General features: G+C 37.3%; 2 protein-coding genes across 2 annotated transcripts; one reads left to right on the top strand and one right to left on the bottom strand.

Moving 5' to 3' along the window:
• Window positions 1-5,989: 5,989 nt before the first annotated feature.
• On the bottom strand, window positions 5,990-7,208 carry LOC110454310 (glycerol-3-phosphate phosphatase-like). Its single transcript, XM_021503756.1, has one exon. It carries the CDS (start codon window positions 7,059-7,061, stop codon window positions 6,039-6,041), a length of 1,023 nt encoding a protein of 340 aa, XP_021359431.1. The 5' UTR covers window positions 7,062-7,208; the 3' UTR covers window positions 5,990-6,038.
• Window positions 7,209-7,441: 233 nt separating this feature from the next.
• Window positions 7,442-20,851, top strand: LOC110454330. Its single transcript, XM_021503789.1, has 9 exons — window positions 7,442-7,579; window positions 10,213-10,403; window positions 10,609-10,722; window positions 11,837-11,901; window positions 12,493-12,585; window positions 14,565-14,801; window positions 15,166-15,234; window positions 16,163-16,251; window positions 16,846-20,851. Exons 1-9 carry the CDS (start codon window positions 7,566-7,568, stop codon window positions 20,354-20,356), a joined length of 4,383 nt encoding a protein of 1,460 aa, XP_021359464.1. The 5' UTR covers window positions 7,442-7,565; the 3' UTR covers window positions 20,357-20,851.
• Window positions 20,852-21,859: the final 1,008 nt, after the last annotated feature.

Raw genomic sequence — 21,859 nt, 5'->3', positions numbered from 1 at the left:
AGAGCATGATGTTACTATTAGACATAATGTGTTGACAAAACCCCTGATGTACTTAGTGCTCCCTTCACTGTTATCAATGAAATTTTGATACAATGTGAAAGATCATTTTAATGTGTATAGAATCAACAAGGTTTGTAAAACTTTTCTTCTGTTTCTCAATTAAATATTACAATGTTTTTTACATGTAAAATATTTACTCCTCAATATGCAAATATGTGTTGAGATATGTTTTGTTGCTATGAATTTGTTTTGTGTTATATTAAGTATTCTTGTAAGAATATTTACAGTAGTATTTTTATAGGAAATGAATAAAGACATTATATTGTAGTCCATTATAATCACAATTATTAAGTACTAAGTTATCATTAATGGTTATTACAAAATTAAGTGCAAATGTACCGGTATACCACTGTATAATTTACAGTGAAATGTACTGGTATACATGACAGTATGATTTACCGTGAAATGTACCGGTATACATGACAGTATGATTTACCGTGAAATGTACTGTTATACATGACAGTATGATTTACAGTGAAATGTACTGGTATACATGATAGTATAATTTACAATGAAATGTACTGGTATACATGACAGTATATTTTACAGTGAAATGTACTGGTATACATGACTGTATAATTTACAGTGAAATGTACCGGTATACATGACGGTATGATTCACAGTGAAATGTACTGGTATACATGACAGTATAATTTACAGTGAAATGTACCGGTATACATGACTGTATAATTTACCAGTGAAATGTACCGGTATACACGACTGTATGATTCACAGTGAAATGTACTGGTATACATGGCGGTATGATTCACAGTGAAATGTACTGGTATACATGACGGTATGATTCACAGTGAAATGTACTGGTATACATGACTGTATAATTTACAGTGAAACGTACTGGTATACATGACTGTATAATTTAACAGTGAAATGTACTGGTATACATGACGGTATAATTTACATGTTTTCTAGATTCCTATAGGCTAGTGATGTTCATCATAACAGCCATCAACACTCTTTTAAAAACACGGGGTATACATGACTGTATAATTTACCGTGAAATGTACTGGTATACATCACTGTATAATTTACAGTGAAACGTACTGGTGTACATGACTGTATAATTTAACAGTGAAATGAACTGGTATACATGACAGTATAAGTGTAAGACTGTCTCATACTAGTGTTAGACTGTCACAGACTAGAATAAGACTGTCACAGACTAGTGTAAGACTATCACATACTAGTGTAAGACTGTCACATACTAGTGTAAGACAGTCTTACACTAGTATGTGACAGTCTTACACTAGTATGAGTTCACTGTAAATTATACTGTCATGTATACTAGTACATTTCACTGTAAATTATGCAGTCATGTATACCAGTACATGACTGTATAATTTACATTGACATGCACCGGTATACATGACAGTATAATGTATAATTTACCAGTGAAATGTACCGGTATACGTGACAGTATAATTTACAGTGAAATGAACTGGTATACATGACTGTATACCAGTACGTTTCACTGTAAATTCTACAGTCATGTATACCAGTACAGTTCACTGTAAATCATACTGTCATGGATACCAGTACATTTCACTGTTAAATTACACTGTCATGTATACCAGTACAGTTCACTGTAAATCATACTGTCATATATACCAGTACATTTCACTGTGAATAATACCGTCATGTATACCAGTACATTTCGCTGTAAATTATACTGTCATGTATACTAGTACATTTCACTGTAAATTATCCTGTCATGTATACCAGTACATTTTACTGTAAATTATATTGTCTTGTATACCGGTACATTTCACTGGTAAATTATACATTATACTGTCATGTATACCGGTACACTTCACTGTAAATTATACAGTCACGTATACCAGTACATTTCACTGCTAAATTATACTGTCATGTATACTAGTACATTTCACTGTAAATTATGCAGTCATGTATACCAGTACATGACTGTATAATTTACAATGAAATGTACCGGTATACATGGCAGTATAATTTACAGTGAAATGAACTGGTATACATGACTGTATACCAGTACGTTTCACTGTAAATTTTACAGTCATGTATACCAGTACGTTTCACTGTAAATTATACATTCATGTATACCAGTACATTTCCCTGTTAAATTATACTGTCATGTATACTAGTACATTTCACTGTAAATTATCCTGTCATGTATACCAGTACATTTTACTGTAAATTATATTGTCTTGTATACCGGTACATTTCACTGTTAAATTACACTGTCATGTATACCAGTACAGTTCACTGTAAATCATACTGTCATGGATACCAGTACATTTCACTGTTAATCATACCGTCATGTATACCAGTACATTTTACTGTAAATTATATTGTCTTGTATACCGGTACATTTCACTGTTAAATTATACAGTCGTGTATAACAGTACATTTCACTGTAAATTTTACTGTCATGTATACCAGTACATCTCACTGTAAATCATACTGTCATGGATACCAGTACATTTCACTGTTAAATTACACTGTCATGTATACCAGTACAGTTCACTGTAAATCATACTGTCATATATACCAGTACATTTCACTGTGAATCATACAGTCGTGTATACCGGTACATTTCACTGTAACTTATACAGTCATGTATACCAGAACATTTCACTGTAAATTATACGGTCATGTATACCAGTACATTTAACTGTGAATCATACCGTCATGTATATCGGTACATTTCACTGTAAATTATACAGGCATGTATACCAGTACGTTTCACTGTAAATTCTACAGTCATGTATACCAGTACAGTTCACTGTAAATCATACTGTCATATATACCAGTACATTTCACTGTTAATCATACCGTCATGTATACCGGTACATTTTACTGTTAAATTATACTGTCATGTATACCAGTTCATTTCACTGTTAAATTATACATGACTGTATAATTTACGGTGAAATGTACCGGTATACATGACTGTATAATTTAACAGTGAAATGCACTGGTATACATGACAGTATGATTTAGAGTGAAATGTACTGGTATACACGACTGTATAATTTACAATGAAATGTACTGGTATACATGGCGGTATGATTCACAGTGAAATGTACTGGTACACCTGACGGTATGATTCACAGTGAAATGTACTGGTACACCTGACGGTATGATTCACAGTGAAATGTACTGGTATAAATGACGGTATGATTCACAGTGGAATGTACTGGTATACATGACTGCATAATTTACAGAGAAATGTACTGGTATACATGAATGTATAATTTACAGTGAAACGGACTGGTAAACATGACTGTATAATTTACAGAGAAATGTACTGGTATACATGACGGTATAATTTACAGTGAAATGTGCCGGTATACATGACAGTATAATGTATAATTTACCAGTGAAATGTACCGGTATACACGACTGTATGATTCACAGTGAAATGTACTGGTACACCTGACGGTATGATTCACAGTGAAATGTACTGGTACACCTGACGGTATGATTCACAGTGAAATGTACTGGTACACCTGACGGTATGATTCACAGTGAAATGTACTGGTATACGTGACTGTATAATTTACAGTGAAATGTACTGGTATACATGACAGTATAATTTACCAGTGAAATGTACTGGTATACATGACTGTATAATTTACAGAGAAATGTACCGGTATACATGACAGTATAGTTGATGACTTACAGAGAAATGTACATGACGGTATAATTTACATGTTTTCTAGATTCCTATAGGCTAGTGATGTTCATCATAACAGCCATCAACACTCTTTTAAAAACACGGTCAAACTGTGTACATAAAACAGATTTGTAGTTGTTGGCACTCCTCACCTTGACAGCAAGTTTATACTAATTTTAACTTTATTGGCGACCACATGGACAATACTCATCTTACACATGCTTCAAATGCTGGCAACATAATCCACGCCTTATCCATACAAATGTACTTTAAAAAGAAAATTGAAATTGATAGTCTGAAAGTTGGATTTTTAGCTTCCTATTTTATTTTCCATATCAATAGGAATATTGAATCTGTTTTCTTACTCATTTGTAGTACACACATGAATTGTGTTTGTCAGCATCAATCAATCATAGTAAAGCTTTGCTAGAAAATGCAAAACAGACATAGGAATATGACATAATCGAACAAGGAGCAAAGGAACAACGATACATTTATATTTATGGGAAATTTCACAATTTTAAATGACTGCTATATATAACATGAGGAAATATTTTAACAATTGTAAACCTCTGTGTATACTACAGAAGAAATTCTTCATACTCAATTTACAACATCAAAATAACATTTATATAACATAATACCACACTAAAAAGAATTGGTTATCATGTGTTTTTAGAAGCTTATCAGATGTCTACTGGACAGAAATACTTACTAATATGCCGGCCTTGGAAAGCTTTGACTGTTCCGAGTTCTGAACGTGAGTGTGAAGCATGTTGCTATATGTTGGGTAACTTCACGGTCTAAGTCATTGTCACTAGAATAAAACAATGTGTGTACTCCTCAGTATAAGGAGTTAATAATCTCATACAGAAGATGTGTGCCAAACATGTTATGTAATTCTGATCGTGTTTTAGAAATGTTAGAAATCCAGGTCATCCTCTGTAACAGTGTGTCTGTAATAGGAAGTATGAGTGAGGGAATGCTACGTCTTCCCTAGAATCCCGATCAGTCTTTATTGTGCTACACTGTGGAGAGAGTGTTGTTCTTGTGAGTGATGTTTGTAAGTGAAACATATTTGTAATTTCCTTTGGCTTAGACAGTCTATTGTTTAAAACTACTGTATCATCACTTGAAATTAAATTTTGTTTTAAAAAGGTAATCTAGATATTTTGTATTGTTTTATGTTGATAATTAATGTTGACAATTGGTTGACACTGTATAACAGTTTTATTGTGTTTTGAGTACAATTTGTTTGGAGACGGCCATGTCAGATTGAAGTATTATGATACAGCCACTTTATCCTTATTAAACCCCAACATGTGTGACAGCATAGCTTACAACCTATCCAGTTCGAAACCCTGGCTATGTAATGGACATCCATGGTAGAAAGTATCACAACATCAGTCTGACCAACCCCATCACTAAGGTAGCAGTGTACAGTAGAAATGGCTTGACCCATAATATAAAGGGCATGTCTCAGATAAACATGGATAGTGAATTCAACCTGCACACCACACCTACATATATATACAAATGTACATATTTATAAACTACATTTTGATTCCATTTTGTTTAGAAGACTGATTTTTTTTTTCAAAAACTGTTTTCCCCTGACTTCTGAAAACCATGGTTACCACATCAAAAAACACCAAAATATGCAAAACAAAAATGGAATTTTAATCCAAAATTTGACCCCCGTAAGTAGCAACTTTTTTCTTAAAACCTGTCTGAAATTAAATACCGCCTACTCGGTAACAGAAATACTCACGTTTAAGCATAGGTCATTCCGGTGGATTTTTTCACAATATTTACACATGTGCCGAGTACAAAAATAGACAACATGAAAAGCTGGCTTTTGTTGTGTAGACAGATTTGTAAATGCTCAAAACTGTAGTCTCAAACCAAATTCGATTTTTTTTTAAATCATGAAGTCCACAAAGTCCACTTCATCATGTATATGCCAATTTTAGTGCTGATTATTTTTTTAAATGTTGATACATGTTATATTACAGGGGTTATTCGTTGTATAAATATATCACCCATGGCCATTGTACGCTATTGTACACTGCTACCTAAAAGAGTTTTACCACAAGAGTGATGTACCAAACTAAAATACAATAGAGTATTTTCTAGAAGATATTACTGTAATTTGTAAGTCATCAGGAGTGTTCTGACTGGTTTGATTTCCCCACATAGATAAGCAATATATCTAGGCTCTGGTGTTTACTTATACAGGTTAACAAACAGCAAAAAGAAGCAATAAAATATTTTTATTCACATTGTCTATCAAGATATTCCACTATCATATTTTAGAAAACAGTTCAAAAGAGTCCATAACATATGTTGGTTTGACATCTGGACCGTCTATTTTGTCCAGGGCTCCAGATCCTGTCAACACGAGGACGGAGTCCACCCCTATATTGTTGGCAAAGGCAATGTCGGACCGAAGGCCATCACCTATGAACACTGTCCGGCTGAGGTCGATATCCGGATGCTTATGTCGGATACAGTCTAGTAAGAGCGTTCCTGGCTTGCCAACCACTAAGGGCTCCCGTTTTGCCGGTACTGATATTGCCTGTATTAACGCACCAGTAGTGGGCTGCACCCGCCCACTTCCAATCTTTACGGCTGTCTCCACTACATTAGTAGCCACATAAAGACACTTTGGATCTCTGAGATAGCTCAGGGCCTTAAAGATCTTGTTGTAGTGAAAGTGTTCATCAAAACCAACCAGCACTGCTTGCACGTTATCTCTAAATTCCATTTGAAGTAGTTGTTTCGGGTCCCAGGATGCCTGGTCAGGATCTGGTCCTGCTCCAAAACTTTCTAATCTGTATTTGTCTAGTTCTTGCTTCATACCTTGCCCACCAACTACATATACTTTCCCCTCCACCTTAGCAATGTGTCGCAAATATACTGCGGCGGCATTGGCCACACCAAAAATGTCAGATTCGTTTGCTTCAAATCCAACTTCTTTGAATTTATTGACATAGCGCTCGTTTGAATGCATGCTGTTGTTTGTCACAAACAACAGATGCTTGCCGATGGTCCGTAATTTATATATTGCCTCTGGAACATTTGGAATTTCGGTCACATGATCGGTACCATACAGTGTCCCGTCACAATCCAACATGAACGTGTCGTATGATTGTAAGAAGTGATCTAGATTGTTCTGAGTCAGATGTCGGACGTTTGACGCATCTGTCGTAAACGGACGACTATGACGGGCACCTGCAGGCCTATTATAGGCAACAAGTCCAGTCCATGATTTGCACTGTGCCGCAAGTTCCCAACATATCCGACCTATAGTCAACCTCGAGAGCATCCTGAGCTTCAGATCCTAGACAGTGCTAGCTTGCGACTGTCAATTCTTCACACTCCGATCAAAATACTATATCATTACACTATATTCATCAAGATTTTATAAGAGTCACCATGTATTAGCTACTTGCATCCGAACACTTCAAGACGATATTTGGGTTAACTAATTTTCAGAACGGTGTATAATTAAGTACATTGTATCAAACGTTAACCCTTTTAAATGTTTTAAATATAAACTTGTTATACAGTTTACATACGGAATATTTTTTTACTGAAATTTGTTGTAAAAACAAAAGCTAAAAAAATAGTTTCGTATATATTTCCGTTTCAATTAAAAATACCGATTCGTAAAATATATTGATTTTCGCTAATCGTTGTTATTAATATACTTGAAAGTCAATTCGCTGTTTCAAAGTAGTAAAGCGTTGTAGTGATCACTTTCAGTTTGAACTATGAGGCGGCCAAATTGAAAAATTCAGTTTTGTTTTGATTGAAAAGCGAATGACACATGGATATTTTCAGGTAATTCTGTGGCAGAATCCCGGCAATTGCATTAACTGATCAGAAAGTTATGTTGTTTATAAATGATATATCTCGTAAATCTTACCTTAAACCGTTAAGCTAGTAATGAGCATGAACAGGTGCCCGCGATTTGAGACGTTCAGCTAAACCAAGACGGCTGGCACGATTTACCCAAAAACACCCCAAAACATCCCGATAAGACCATAAAAACCACAGACGACACTTAAATAATATTCAGTTAATATTATAATGTGGTAACCTAATTTTCTGCATCAATTTTTCAATTTCAAAGTATTTTATTGACAATACATATATAATACAAACATATAAGTTAACATTAAAGGAGATATTTGAACATCAACTGTCGACTCAACAAAGGCGACCATGCCTGACTCAGACCCCTAAAACTCGCTCGTTTTTGCATTCACAGCAAAATCATTGCTTGGGTCCAAAATTTTCTCCTTGACCGTAGTCAGAAAGTTGCTGTAAGTATTAAGTACCACCAAATCTTCGTCCTGTCCTGTCCTCTCTGGAGTCCCCCAAGGCTCGGTCATGGGGGCCCGCCTTTTTCTAATCTATATAAATGATCTACCAGACTATCACAAGCCAAGTTAGACTTTTTGCAGACGACACTGTTGTCTATGTAACTGTTTCATCCGACTCTGATGCAGAAACACTACAAAAAGACTTACATCTTCTGGAAAAGTGGGAACAAAATTGGTTAATGTCCATCAACCCTGATAAATGTGAAATTCTACACATCTCAAAGAAAATACTGACACACAATTTTAATTACATTCACCATGGACAAATTCTAAAACAAGCAGATTCAGCTAAATACCTGGGCTTAACTATCATTAAAAACACACATTGAATACTGTAGCCCCATCTGGGATCCATGGCAGGCAAATCTTACCCATAAGGTTAGAAATGGTGCAGAGAAGAGCCACCAGGTACACCCTCGGGTGCTATAACTACATCAGTAGTGTTACAGAAATGCTCCAAACCCTGAACTGGCAATCCCTTGAACAACGCCATAAAAATGACCTCCACCATATTACTATATAAAATCATAAACAGCCTTGTGGCTTATGATGGCAACCTCCTAGTTCTCCAGTGAACCCGACAACACAAATTCCAGATTCCGCACAGCTCCACAAATTATCATGCAAATTCATTCTTTCCTAGAGCAATTCATACCTGGAACAGCCTCCCAACTTTCATAGCCGACAGTGCAGACCTCTCAACACTGAAGGCAAATCTCCCCTCTCACAAATTCTAAGCGTACATGTTGTTTTTATCGTATAGTTCTAAAAGAACCTAAAAAAAACCTTGTTTTTTACCAATCTTTCTGATGCCTCTAATTAATGTTCAGTATATTGAACGTTTTAAAGTATCCTGTTGAAGTTGAAGTTCTCCAATTCGAAATTTAAATGAAAACTTCAATTTCAATCAAATCACCAGAAGGACAGAATGTTGCATGTTATGTCATTTATGGGAATTGGTTTTACAGATGTAAATGGACTCTCAATCATTTAAGTTCTAATTTTTGCACATGGTTCGTATTCATGCAACTATTCTCATGCTCAAGCATGGTTTCTGTTCTCAAGTCAACTTTCTTGAACCTCGCTAAATTATGTGTCACAATAAAATAGTTTGTGTTTAATAAGATTACAGTTTATAGTCTATCCAATTTTCCATATTTTTATGTACAAAATGTGATTTTATTTATTAATATATCTCCAGAATAAGAAATTGGGTTTGAGCACAGAATGTGAGTTTGAGCATGAGAACGGTTTCGTGAGTATGGGTCAAGGACTTAAATGGCTCATTAGTTATTGAATATTCTAATACAAAACTTGGACTTTGTTTTATTTGGATATTATTCTGTTTTCACCTCACTTAAATCAGGGACTAAGAAAAAAGTTATTTCATTCATCAGCAAATGATTTGATAGGGACCCTGGAAATATGTAAAATGATAGGGACCCTGGAAATATTGACAAGATGGTAAATACCTACGATACTTTCACAAGAATTGCTGTAAAAGTTGACCCCAGGAAAACTGGAGTTAAGTACTTTCCTGTACGGGGATTGAGTATATGTTACCCTGATAAAATACTAGCTGCACATGCTTTATCTTTTAACAGAGGTCATTATTTTGTCAATGCCTCCACTAGAAGGCGAACTAGGGATCTCTGGATTTTTACTAGTCTTCCGCTCTAATAAATGAACTTAAGAGAAATTCTCCCTAGCCGAGTCGGTAGGCAGCGGCTAGTATTTGACCAGGGTGACATATCTTACTGACCAGATTAGGGAGAACCTCTGAAGAAACTAAAAATGAAACAGAGGACAAACATTGACTGGAACAGCAGTTTCAACTGTATGTGACTGTTGGTGATTACAGTGTGCATTGATGATTAGGTCGCCTTACAAGATCAGCTGTAGAGCCAAGCTTCGAGCCCCAGTGACAGCACAATCTTTATCACTATTCCTCGTCCTACTACACATGTAAAAGCTCAGAATATGGTCTGTCTTCACATTGTCTAATAAAAGAGAAAGGACAATTCTAGATTTTAAATGCATATCATTCCAAAAGAATGAATGAAAAGATTTTATTATATAATTACTTAGGAATAAGAAGAGAACAGTTTTGTCAGTAGCAGATGAACATTCACAGTCTCCAAAGAGCCACAAAAAGAAAAAAGATGGATCTTCCAAAGTATTGGCAGCAAAAACGAAGAATGAACTACAATATCAGTACAGTGATGAAGAGTTTGTGTGCAGTTCATCAGACTCGCAGCCAAGCAGTGAGGAGGAGACAGGTATATTGTTTCCTGAAAGTTACAACCCCTCGGAATGGTTATAGTAAATGTTTTGTAATATTTATACTTGATAAGTGTACATACTTTGCTTTCTTGTGAAGAATTTATTGTAATTAGTTACAAGGCTGTAGCTAGGCTGTTTCACCTTGTGTATATGTAACTCCAAATATTGTCCTTGTTTATCAATTATTTCTTCTAAATATAGATTCCTCCGGGGATGACATGAATCAGGCCAGTCAGACACAGCGGACTCTGGCGCGCCGACTCACGCGTAGGGAAAAACAACGTGAGGAGCTCATCAGGAAAAAGAAGGAACAAAGTATATATATATACATGTATGACTATTTACAAGAAGATCTCTCTATAGGAAGGAACGCATTTTGTAATACTGTATACAGTGTATCTTTTCCTGTTGAAGTGTTGTCACACTTGAAACCAAAATTTTCATGCTTGGGGAGCCCCTGCAGAATCAGGGGTGGTTTTTTTAATCCTTGTATTTTTTCAGGGGACATTGAGGAAAACAAGAATAGACCTGTCGTATCCCACTGCCTGTGTAAAGTTAAAGGCGACTAATGTTGGGGGGGGGGGGGGGACCCTGTAGAATCAGGAATTTTCTTCCTATCTTCTATGAAGGGGACATTGAAGAGACCAAATTGTTATGTTGCCCCTATTGCAACACTCAGGACAATTTTCATTTCCTATCTTTCCTGTCTTTTTCTTTTCTATCTACTTTCTGTTTCAGACAGTGTCTCCCTAGGCACCTGTCCTCATATGACTCTGGCTGTTGCAAGGACGTTAAAACCCCAAACAAACAAACAAAACACAATTGTATTACATGTATATTAGATGTAATCTGATGAAAAGGACTTACAGTAGATACCTGGTCTGGGTTAGTTTGATGACAAAGCTGCTGTTTAAATGTGTATTACAATTTTTTTAATTTCAATTCTGATTATATACACAAATATGCATGATTACCATTTATAAACAAACAACATATGTGCTCCTTGCCTAGAGATTAGCAATATTTTCTAGTAAAATCTTTATATTTTTGGTACAATAGTGTTACTTAGTACAATGGTGTACAAATCAGACTTGACTTTAAATGAAAATCCATGGAAAGTTGTTTTTCTTGTGCATTCTTGTTAAATGAAAAGCTGATTTCATATTTGTTGGCCTTGATGTTTAACAGAAACGGATGTGTATATTTATGCCTGGAAAAGCTTGTGATATTGATACAGATTATGATTATTTTTGAAATAACAGAGAAATAGTTTTGAGTTGGCCAATGTCACAATACATCAATAAAAGTTCAATACTTACAGGTACACTATATATACATATTGACTACCAATAAACTTTTTTTATCAATAAATTTGTTTGATTTCAAAATACATATTACTAAAAGTTCAACATCTTGTATTGTTTTATAGACAAGATATCAATGGATGACTTCCTAAACAAACAAGTCGAATTTCACACCTGGATAGAGGAGGAGGTAAGAGGTTTATATCTTGGCACGTTAACTCAGTGACTAACAGAAGCTTTGCATAACATCTGTAGATAGGATGTGAGAAAATAGTTTAACATACATGATTAAAAACTGAGTTCAAATGAAGTATTAAACTGTTACTATTTGGTAGTTACATTTCTATAACTCTGATCAGGAGTTTCTGACAAATCGACATAACCTGTCTGGCTACTTTACAGTAGTTTTTATACTTTTTAATTTCCATCTTTTAAGAAATACATATATTATAACACAACAGCTCAACACGTTTGCAGTAAATGTTGAGAAACTTACAGGGCTATATATATTATCATTTAAAGTTTTAGAAAAAAACCACATTGGAAAGTTTTAAACAATACTTGAAATTATATCCATTTGTTTCTTAAGGTGAGCACAGTTATTGAGCTGCTTTAATTTAAGATAAGATCATTAGTCATAAAGAAATCAAGTTATAAAGAAATCATCCTTTTTTTTTTAAAATAATTTCAGTTGTTGACCAGGGGAGACAACTCTGTCTGTCTTACTGTAATTTGTCGTCCATGGTTACAAAAAAATAATACAGTGGGATGATTTTTTTAGAAACACAAGCTTTACAATCAGATATCATCTCCCAAGAAGAAAGTTTACTTCAAGACATTTATGAAGCTCTGGAACAAAAGAAAATTGTCACAGGTATGTTTTCTAGTGGACAAATAAAGATTAAAGTTCATTCTAGAATTATTTAAATTTAGTGGTGTATCAAATCCTATTAAATTCCTGTTATTTTAGCCTCCCTATAGATAGCATGAGTTGTCTAGGTTTGGTAGGAATTTCTCAAGAAACTTGGAAAAGTGATCTCTGTTACATTTGCAAAGTGATGTTAATTCATCGACTGTATTTCTAATTCTACCATACTTCACATTGTAAATAGTACATTCTAATTCTACCATACTTCACATTGTAAATAGTACGTTCTAAATCTACCATACTTCACATTGTAAATAGTACGTTCTAATTCTACCATACTTCACATTGTAAATAGTACGTTCTAATTCTACCATACTTCACATTGTAAATAGTACGTTCTTATTCTACCAAACTTCACATTGTAAATAGTACGTTCTAATTCTACCATACTTCACATTGTAAATAGTACGTTCTAATTCTAACAGAAATATTTACTGTGGTGTTATCTTAACAGAAATATTACCGAGGGTCTCAGGAGATCAAGAGTCCCCCCCCCCTGTCACATTGTAAATAGTACATTTTAATTCTTACAAAAATATTACCGAGGGTCTGAGGAGATCAAGAGTCCCCCTGTCACATTGTAAATAGTACATTTTAATTCTTACAGAAATATTACCGAGGGTCTCAGGAGATCAAGAGTCCCCCCCTGTCACATTGTAAATAGTACATTTTAATTCTTACAGAAATATAACCGAGGGTCTGAGGAGATCCAGAGTCCCCCCCCCCTGTCACATTGTTAATAGTACATTTTAATTTTTACAGAAATATTACCGAGGGTCTGAGGAGATCCCGAGTCCCCCCCCCCTGTCACATTGTTAATAGAACATTTTAATTTTTACAGAAATATTACCGAGGGTCTGAGGAGATCCCGAGTCCCCCCCCCCTGTCACATTGTTAATAGTACATTTTAATTTTTACAGAAATATTACCGAGGGTCTGAGGAGATCCCGAGTCCCCCCCCCCTGTCACATTGTTAATAGAACATTTTAATTTTTACAGAAATATTACCGAGGGTCTGAGGAGATCAAGAGCCACCCCTGTCACATTGTAAATAGTACATTTTAATTCTTACAGCAATATAACCGAGGGTCTGAGGAGATCCAGAGCCCCCCCCTGTCACATTGTTAATAGTACATTTTAATTTTTACAGAAATATTACCGAGGGTCTGAGGAGATCAAGAGTCCTCCCTGTCACATTGGAAATAGTACATTTTAATTCTTACAGAAATATTACCTAGGTTCTGAGGAGATCAAGAGTCCTCCCTGTCACATTGTAAATAGTACATTTTATTTCTAACAGAAATATTACCGAGGGTCTGAGGAGATCCAGAGCCCCCCCCCCCTGTCACATTGTAAATAGTACATTTTAATTTTTACAGAAATATTACCGAGGGTCTGAGGAGATCCAGAGCCCCCCCCTGTCACATTGTTAATAGTACATTTTAATTCTTACAGAAATATACCCGAGGGTCTGAGGAGATCCAGAGTCCCCCCCCCCCCTGTCACATTGTAAATAGTACATTTTAATTCTTACAGCAATATAACCGAGGGTCTGAGGAGATCCAGAGTCCCCCCCCCTGTCACATTGTAAATAGTACATTTTAATTCTTACAAAAATATTACCGAGGGTCTGAGGAGATCAAGAGTCCCCCCCCCCTGTCACATTGTTAATAGTACATTTTAATTCTTACAGAAATATACCCGAGGGTCTGAGGAGATCCAGAGTCCCCCCCCCTGTCACATTGTAAATAGTACATTTTATTTCTAACAGAAATATTACCGAGGGTCTGAGGAGATCCCGAGTCCCCCCCCCCTGTCACATTGTTAATAGTACATTTTAATTCTTACAGAAATATTACCGAGGGTCTGAGGAGATCAAGAGTCCTCCCTGTCACATTGTAAATAGTACATTTTAATTCTTACAGAAATATTACCGAGGGTCTGAGGAGATCCAGAGTCCCCACCTGTCACAGAACACTGGAAACTTCAATGTGTTTGATGAGCCTGATGAATTCTCACACCTCACTGCCATCAAACGACCCAAGTCAAAGCGACTTTCTGTGGAGAATGGCGGATTCCTGGATTCTCCTTTCTCTACATTTGGAAAGACACCTCCAAAACTCCAGCATCAAATCAGTGACAAGGAGAACTCTACACCTGTTGTAAGTCAAAGGAGGAATATTACTGTGTGAATTATTACCATCCTATTCAGAAGAGAATTCCTTTCCAGATGTTTTTAATTGCACAGTTCTTATAATGTTTTTTGTTCAAATCTTTTGAATAATATCGGTTTGCAAGTGAAAAGGCACAGTTTTTCTTCTTTTTTATTTTTAGAGATAGTGTTCCTTATATTCTCAATCTGAAATGTAATATCAGGTATGGAAATGTCTATTTTCTAACAGTTGCAACAGAAAAGTAACACATAACTGGAATTTCTTACTGCACACATTGTAATGACAGTGTTCACCTGTATTCATCTGCACATCCCTCAGAACAATCTCTCATTTTCTATTTTATATGTTACAGAGACCAGTACGTACGTTTGCCTCTCCGACACTTAGAACCATTAAGAACAGCCATGTGTCACCTATTTTGGTAAGTTTCAGTAAAAATGGTTAAGCTTACCTAGTCTAGAGAGCCAAGTGAGCTGTTGCCACAGTGCAGTATCTGTGTCCGTCATTCTGTCAACTTCTCCATGAAACACTAATAATTCAGAACTGCTGAGGGGGTTTGACTAAATTTGGCAGCAATCATTCTTAAGGTGAAGGTAATATTATATGTTGTAAAAACATAAATGTGCGGCCCCAGACCAAAGTGTATTAGTTAGCACCTGAATAACAAGTCTAGTTACACTGGAATCGACTTGTATGTCTGTCTGTCTGTCCATAGAGAAAATGATGTCCATATAAATCATTCTTAACTACTAAGCTGATTTCAATCAAACTATATACATGATCAAACCATGGTGAAATTGCACACATTGTATTTATTTTTCAGTTTCGACTTTTCCCCCCAGAGTTATTGCCCTTTTTTAAGCTCATTCTAGATAAATTATCTATAACTATCTGACCAGTTACAATGACATTTTCTCGTAGTATTACATAAGGATAAACTTAATCTCAAGTTGCAGGTTTCACTTTTCTGAATTCAAAATGGCTGCCATAGCCACTGATTGGCTGAAATAATTATAGTCATACCTGAAGTTCTATTGGCCTGACTCTGTTGATACTTTGTGAGAGTGATAGGTCATGCTTTACTTAAAATAGCCAACTTCTAAATTCATTGACCTAAGATGGCCTGTAATTAGTTCATGCAGTTAATGTAATAGCTCATGTTCTATTGGGCTTTGTTGGGCTTTGTGGTAGTATACCTTGAATATATACTCTATCTTAATTGATCGACTAATGACCTCTTTTTTGGCAAATTTGATTGACAGCATAGTGTGATCCTCCATAGCTGTATATACTGTACAATGATGCCTTGCTCTCAATGTATACCGAGATATATGATTTTACCTTTACAGGAGTTGAGCGAGTACCAGATCCCCCTCAACTCTGTCCGTGTTCCATCACTCAGTAGTAACGAGGACATCAACTGTGCTGCTAACAGCAGGTACAAAATACTCTTCACTCTCAACACAACCACATACCTACACCACACATAAGCTCCCAAACACCCACACTCTTACACCACACACAAGCTTCCTACCAACCACACTCTTACACCATACACAAGCTCCCTAACACCCACACTCTTACACCATACACAAGCTCCCTACCAACCACACTCCTACACCACACACAAGCTCCCTACCAACCACACTCTTACACTACACACAAGCTCCCTACCAATAACACTCTTACACTACACACAAGCTCCCTACCAATAACACTCTTACACTACACAAAAGCACCCTAACACCCACATTCTTTACTCTTACACCAAAATAAGCTGTGTTGCTGGCGAAAGTTACAAAATATACCCATTCAGAATTTGCAAAGTATTCAAACTGAAATTACAGCTCCAAAAAAATACATGTTTGTTAAATTCAATTACAATACTGTGAGTTTTGACATTCCTTTTACAAGAGGGATGCTTATATAACACAATAAATATACAAAGCTCATGTCTATAATGACCCAAGACTTTACCAAATGCTGCTTTGTTAAATTAAAAGTAGAATCACAACTTTATGTTACATTGCAGGCTCATCCACCCTTATTCAGTGATGCCATTACCATGGGTTACAGACAGTGACACGTCATCTGTCAAATCAGAAATAACTGATGATGAAGATCACTCTAAGATGACCCAACCTGTGACTTCTGTAGTGTATGCTCTGCCGCGTAAAATTCCGACAAAGAAAGCCATTGTACAAGAGAAAAAGTCCTCCCAGCCTCCTCCTGTTCCTCCTAAGCCTCGTTCTGGATTAGTAAACTATAGCTCCTCTGTGGACTCAAACTCTGGCTACAATGTCATATACCCCCGGTCAGCTCCTGACTCAGTCAGTATAGGATCTGGCCAGTCTGGAGTTGGACATAGACCTATGGTGGATTGCCGAAGCAACAGGTCATCACTGTCTGATCCTGGTCAGAGAAATGTATACCAATCTTTGGACTCCATCAGCTTGAACTCCGTAGAATCAGATCCTGGATACAGAGTTATCCCTCCTTGTCCTGCTACAGATGACCACAGCACCAAATCTATGTCTTGTTCTAGTTCTGTTATAGAGAGTGATGAGGACCTGCCGTTGCCCCCACCCCCGGAAATACCATCCCTGCTCCTGGATTACACACAGTCAGACCTACCTCCTCCTCCAGACTCCTTGTTACCAGACATCTCCAAGTGTAATACCCAGGACTTTCCAAGTGTTCCCATAAAGATCATAGATAGTTCTCTTAAGGATCAGGTTACTGATGTTTCAAACAATAAGGTAAAGAAACCTGTAGATCAGAAAAGTGATGATACAAAGTCAATGAGCGGAAGGTTTGCTGAAAGTCACACCACTAACTCTGTAGCTCACCAACCCATCATAACGAACCTACAATCCTCATCAGTTGTAAGTCCACAGAAGGGCAGTCTGGGATGGTGCCGTGCAGTGACAGCCAAACCCTTTACAGCTCTCACGCGTACAGTGTCCAAAGTCACACTCCTACAAGGCCCTGACAGTGACCCCTACAATAGCCTTCCACTGCAGGATCGACAGCCACAGCAAAGGGAGGTAAACATTTATCACCGAAGTGGAATCACAAGCTGTGATGTTAGGACTGATATGACTGAAAGTGTTACCTTTGGTAATGGTTGCCTGAAACTAGATGTTCTAAGGAAGGGGACACCAGGTGTCAAACCTGTTATATGTGACAGTATCACTGCTGATAAGTTTGAAATGTCGACGCACAGTCATAAGGAAGGAGAGAAAACATATGTAAGGAAGGAGTCCATTGCTAATCAGGACAGCCCTGGTACCACAGGAGCAGAGACAGTAGACAAAGTTATGTCCCCTAGGTATGTGGAATTTGACCCTATCAGAAAAACAACTGTAGAGGCTGTACCCTCTAGGCAGAACAACCATGGTACCGCTAACATAGACACTGGTGACGAAGTTGTGTCCCCTGGGTATGTGGAACTTGATGCTTCCAGAAATACAAATGAAGGAATGGTGTCTTCTAGGCAGGACAGCCCTGGCACCACAGAGACTGGTGACAGAGTTGTGTCCCCTGGGTATGTGGCGTTAGACAGCATTAAGTCCATGAATCCTATCATTTCTTCAGATGCCAGTAGAACTGCTGTCTCTCATTTACCTATGTATGCAGTACCTAAGGAAGTGTGTCTGTCCTCACTCCCCACACACACCAGTGCTGCTAAGGTTTGGGGTAGTGTAGGAACAGTGTCCAGTGTGTCTGACTACATGAGTATGGATGTTAGGAGTCAGGAGGTTGAAAACACTCCAGGGTTTACCGGTAACATACTCAAAGAACCTGACGTGGAAATCAGTCCTAACGTGACAACCAGACGGGGAAGACGACGGAAGACACTTAGGCAAGGCAGCACTGTTGCAATGGAAAGCTGCCCTACCCTGGAGGAACTCAATTTATCCAGAGACATCCAGGACAGAGAATTGGTTGACAAGTTACAGGAAGAGGAATCTGTGTTTCAAACCAAAGACTGTACTTTACAAATAGAGAACCACATGTTTACACATCTCAACAATAGACATCATTCAGACAAATCAGATTTTATTATAGAAACACATTCCAGTAGCTTTGGTATAGATTCCTCTAATGATGCAAAACAACAATTCTATAAAGAACAATTACAGGGGTCACTTAGTACAGACCCACAACCACCAATGTCACTTAGTACAGGGCAAGAACCACCGAGCTCTCTTAGTACAGACCAGCAACCAGCGTGGTCACTTAGTACAGACCAGCAACCAGCGTTGTCACTAAGTACAGACCAGCAACCAGCAAGGTCTCTTAGTACAGACCAGCAGCCACCGATGTCACCTAGTACAAACCAGCAACCAGCGAGGTTTCTAAGTACAGACCAGCAACCAGCAGGGCTACTTAGTACCAACAAGCAACCAGCAAGGCTACTTAGTACTAACCAGCAACCCCCAAGGTGTCTTAGTACAGATGAGCAACCAGCAAGCTTACTTAGTACAGACCAGCAGCCACTGATGTCACCTAGTACAGACCAGCAACCAATGAGGTCTCTTAGTACAGACCAGCAGCCACCGATGTCACCTAGTACAGACCAGCAACCAGCGAGGTTTCTTAGTACAGACCAGCAACCAGCGAGGTTACTTAGTACAGACCAGCAACCAACAAGGTTACTTAGTACAGACCAGCAACCAGTGAGGTCACTTAGTACAGACCAGCAACCAGCGAGGTTACTTAGTACAGACCAGCAACCAGCGAGATTACTTAGTACAGAACAGCAACCTCCAAGGTCTCTTAGGACAGACAATCAACCAGCTGATTCATCTAGAATTAATCATACAGCAATTCATTCTACAAGCAAAATGAAAACTGCCAGTAGTGTGTTTCCAGATAGTATAGAAGAGGCGATCTCATATTGTAAGGTCACCAGCTCAGTCTCCTCTCCTGTGGTGGCTCAGTGTAACTTAAACCCTATACACATATTTGATCCACGAAGTAAAAAAGGTCATGTCAGAAATGCCTCTATATCAGCACCTAAATGGGCTTCAAGCTGTGTACAGACTGCACACTATCCTGATCATCCACCAAGTAAAAGTGTCAGAAATCCCTCAGTATCAGCTCCTAAGTTTGTTCCTGATAATGGAAAACCTCTACACAATGCTCATCCACCTGTTAAAAGTGTTCATCTGAGAAATCCCTCATTGTCAGCTTCACAACAGATGACACCTTGTTCTCTAACTGTTCTCACTCAAAGTCCACGAAAAATACAGAATTTCCGCAATCGCATACCATCCAAAAAAAATCCTGTAGCAAATGGGGACAAAAAGCCAGACAATCAGATTTGCCACTTTCCTCAGGCACCAGGTGCTCCAAAACAAGCCAGCACGGTGAACTCACAGACTGTCTGTAGAGGGAATGTTGTGGAGGATAGGATGGAAATGTTAGAGACAGACATTGATAATGTCCCAATCACTACCCAGGGCTCACCTGATACACAAGTAGTGGAGAAATCCAGTCTACAGAGAGTAGAGTCTTCTGAGACCATCATTTGGTAGTGAATAGTGGAAGTCTGTACTGGTATCATGGTCAGAATTGTAGTCTACTGTAGCTTATAACATGTAATAGAAATGAGACTAAATATACTTTTATGATAACTTGTTTATAGTGTCTTTGGTGCTTTATATTCACTTGTAATGTTGTCTAGTTATAGGGAGTGTTGTACCTCGATACTCAGGGGTCACGCGCACTTCTTTTATCAACAAGAGTAGCTAGACTGGATGGTACCGGATCGTAACTCTTGGTTAGCGAAGATGGTTGTACCTATACTATTTAACATAAAACACTTAAACAGCCACTAGGGTTGAACATTTCTAGTGATGCTGGGATCAGGACCTTGTGGTTGTCCCTTCTCAGTATAAATACTATGTTGTTATACTCATTGATTTTCGCTCAGTATGTTATACATGGCTTATTCTCCTGTTTTTATACGACCGTCAAATTTGACGGTAGTATTATGGTATGGCGTTGTCCGTCTGTCCGTCTGGCATAACTTTGTTTGTCCGGCAATCTCCTCCTACATTTTTCGACTGATCTATTTGAAACTTGTTATACATTATAATCATGATATGAAGTTGTGTCTCCCTTAAAAGAATTTTGATTCGACAATTTTTCCAAAAGTAATTGCCCTTTGTTCATTTCAGTATTTGAATTTTGTCCGGAAATCTCCTCCTACATTTTTCAACGGATCTCTTTGAAACTTGGTATACTTTCATGATATGAAGTTGTGTCTCCCTTAAAAGAATTTTGATTCGACAATTTTTCCAAAAGTTATTGCCCTTTGTTCATTTCAGTATTTGAATTTTGTCCGGAAATCTCCTCCTACATTTTTCAACGGATCTCTTTGAAACTTGGTATACTTTCATGATATGAAGTTGTGTCTCCCTTAAAAGAATTTTGATTCAACGATTTTTGCAATATTTATTGCCTTTTGTTCATTTCAGTATATGAATTTTTGTCTGAAGATTTTCTCCCACATTTTTTATAGGATATCAGCTAACCACTCTTAGAATGATGCAGATCTTATTTCAATGTAAGAAAGTATATAACACTATATGGCATTGGACGGGCGTATTTTGTTCCACCCCGCAGTACTCTTGTTAATGGGGCCATGGCCTTTTAACTTGGATGTTTTAGGGCCAAAAAGATTAAAGGGAATAGAAGTTACTGTTCTCATGTGAGAAATAAGTGATTTCTTGAAAACACACAAACAAATTAATCATAAATGGTCATCTTAATTTAAAGAGACAATAAAAATGCCCCTCCCAATTGAACATATACAATATGAACATTGTAAGCAAGTGCTACTTCGGATCCACACACGATGATGAGGGAGCTTGGTTGTGGTGGGGGAGGGCACTTGTAGTAAGGGTCTGCATCAGAAATGTGGGTGCCCGTTATTAATGGTGTCTGTCTACACATTTGTTTCAAGAGCTAACTATGTGTACCAGAATCTAGAAGTAAATTTTACATGGTATTTGTCACATGGAACTGTTGTATGA

The sequence above is a fragment of the Mizuhopecten yessoensis genome, unplaced genomic scaffold (genome assembly GCF_002113885.1).
Source record: "Mizuhopecten yessoensis strain PY_sf001 unplaced genomic scaffold, ASM211388v2 scaffold7763, whole genome shotgun sequence".
NCBI lineage: Eukaryota > Metazoa > Mollusca > Bivalvia > Pectinida > Pectinidae > Mizuhopecten > Mizuhopecten yessoensis.
This window is presented reverse-complemented; position numbering and strand designations above follow the sequence as displayed.

Excerpts from the sequence above, each read along its gene's own strand:
- LOC110454310 (XM_021503756.1), bottom strand. The coding sequence starts at position 7,061 with ATGCTCTCGAGGTTGACTATAGGTCGGATATGTTGGGAACTTGCGGCA.
- LOC110454330 (XM_021503789.1), top strand. Across the intron at positions 14,802-15,165 it reads AGGAGAACTCTACACCTGTT|AGACCAGTACGTACGTTTGC; the intron begins GTAAGTCAAAGG and ends TATATGTTACAG. Across the intron at positions 15,235-16,162 it reads GCCATGTGTCACCTATTTTG|GAGTTGAGCGAGTACCAGAT; the intron begins GTAAGTTTCAGT and ends TTACCTTTACAG.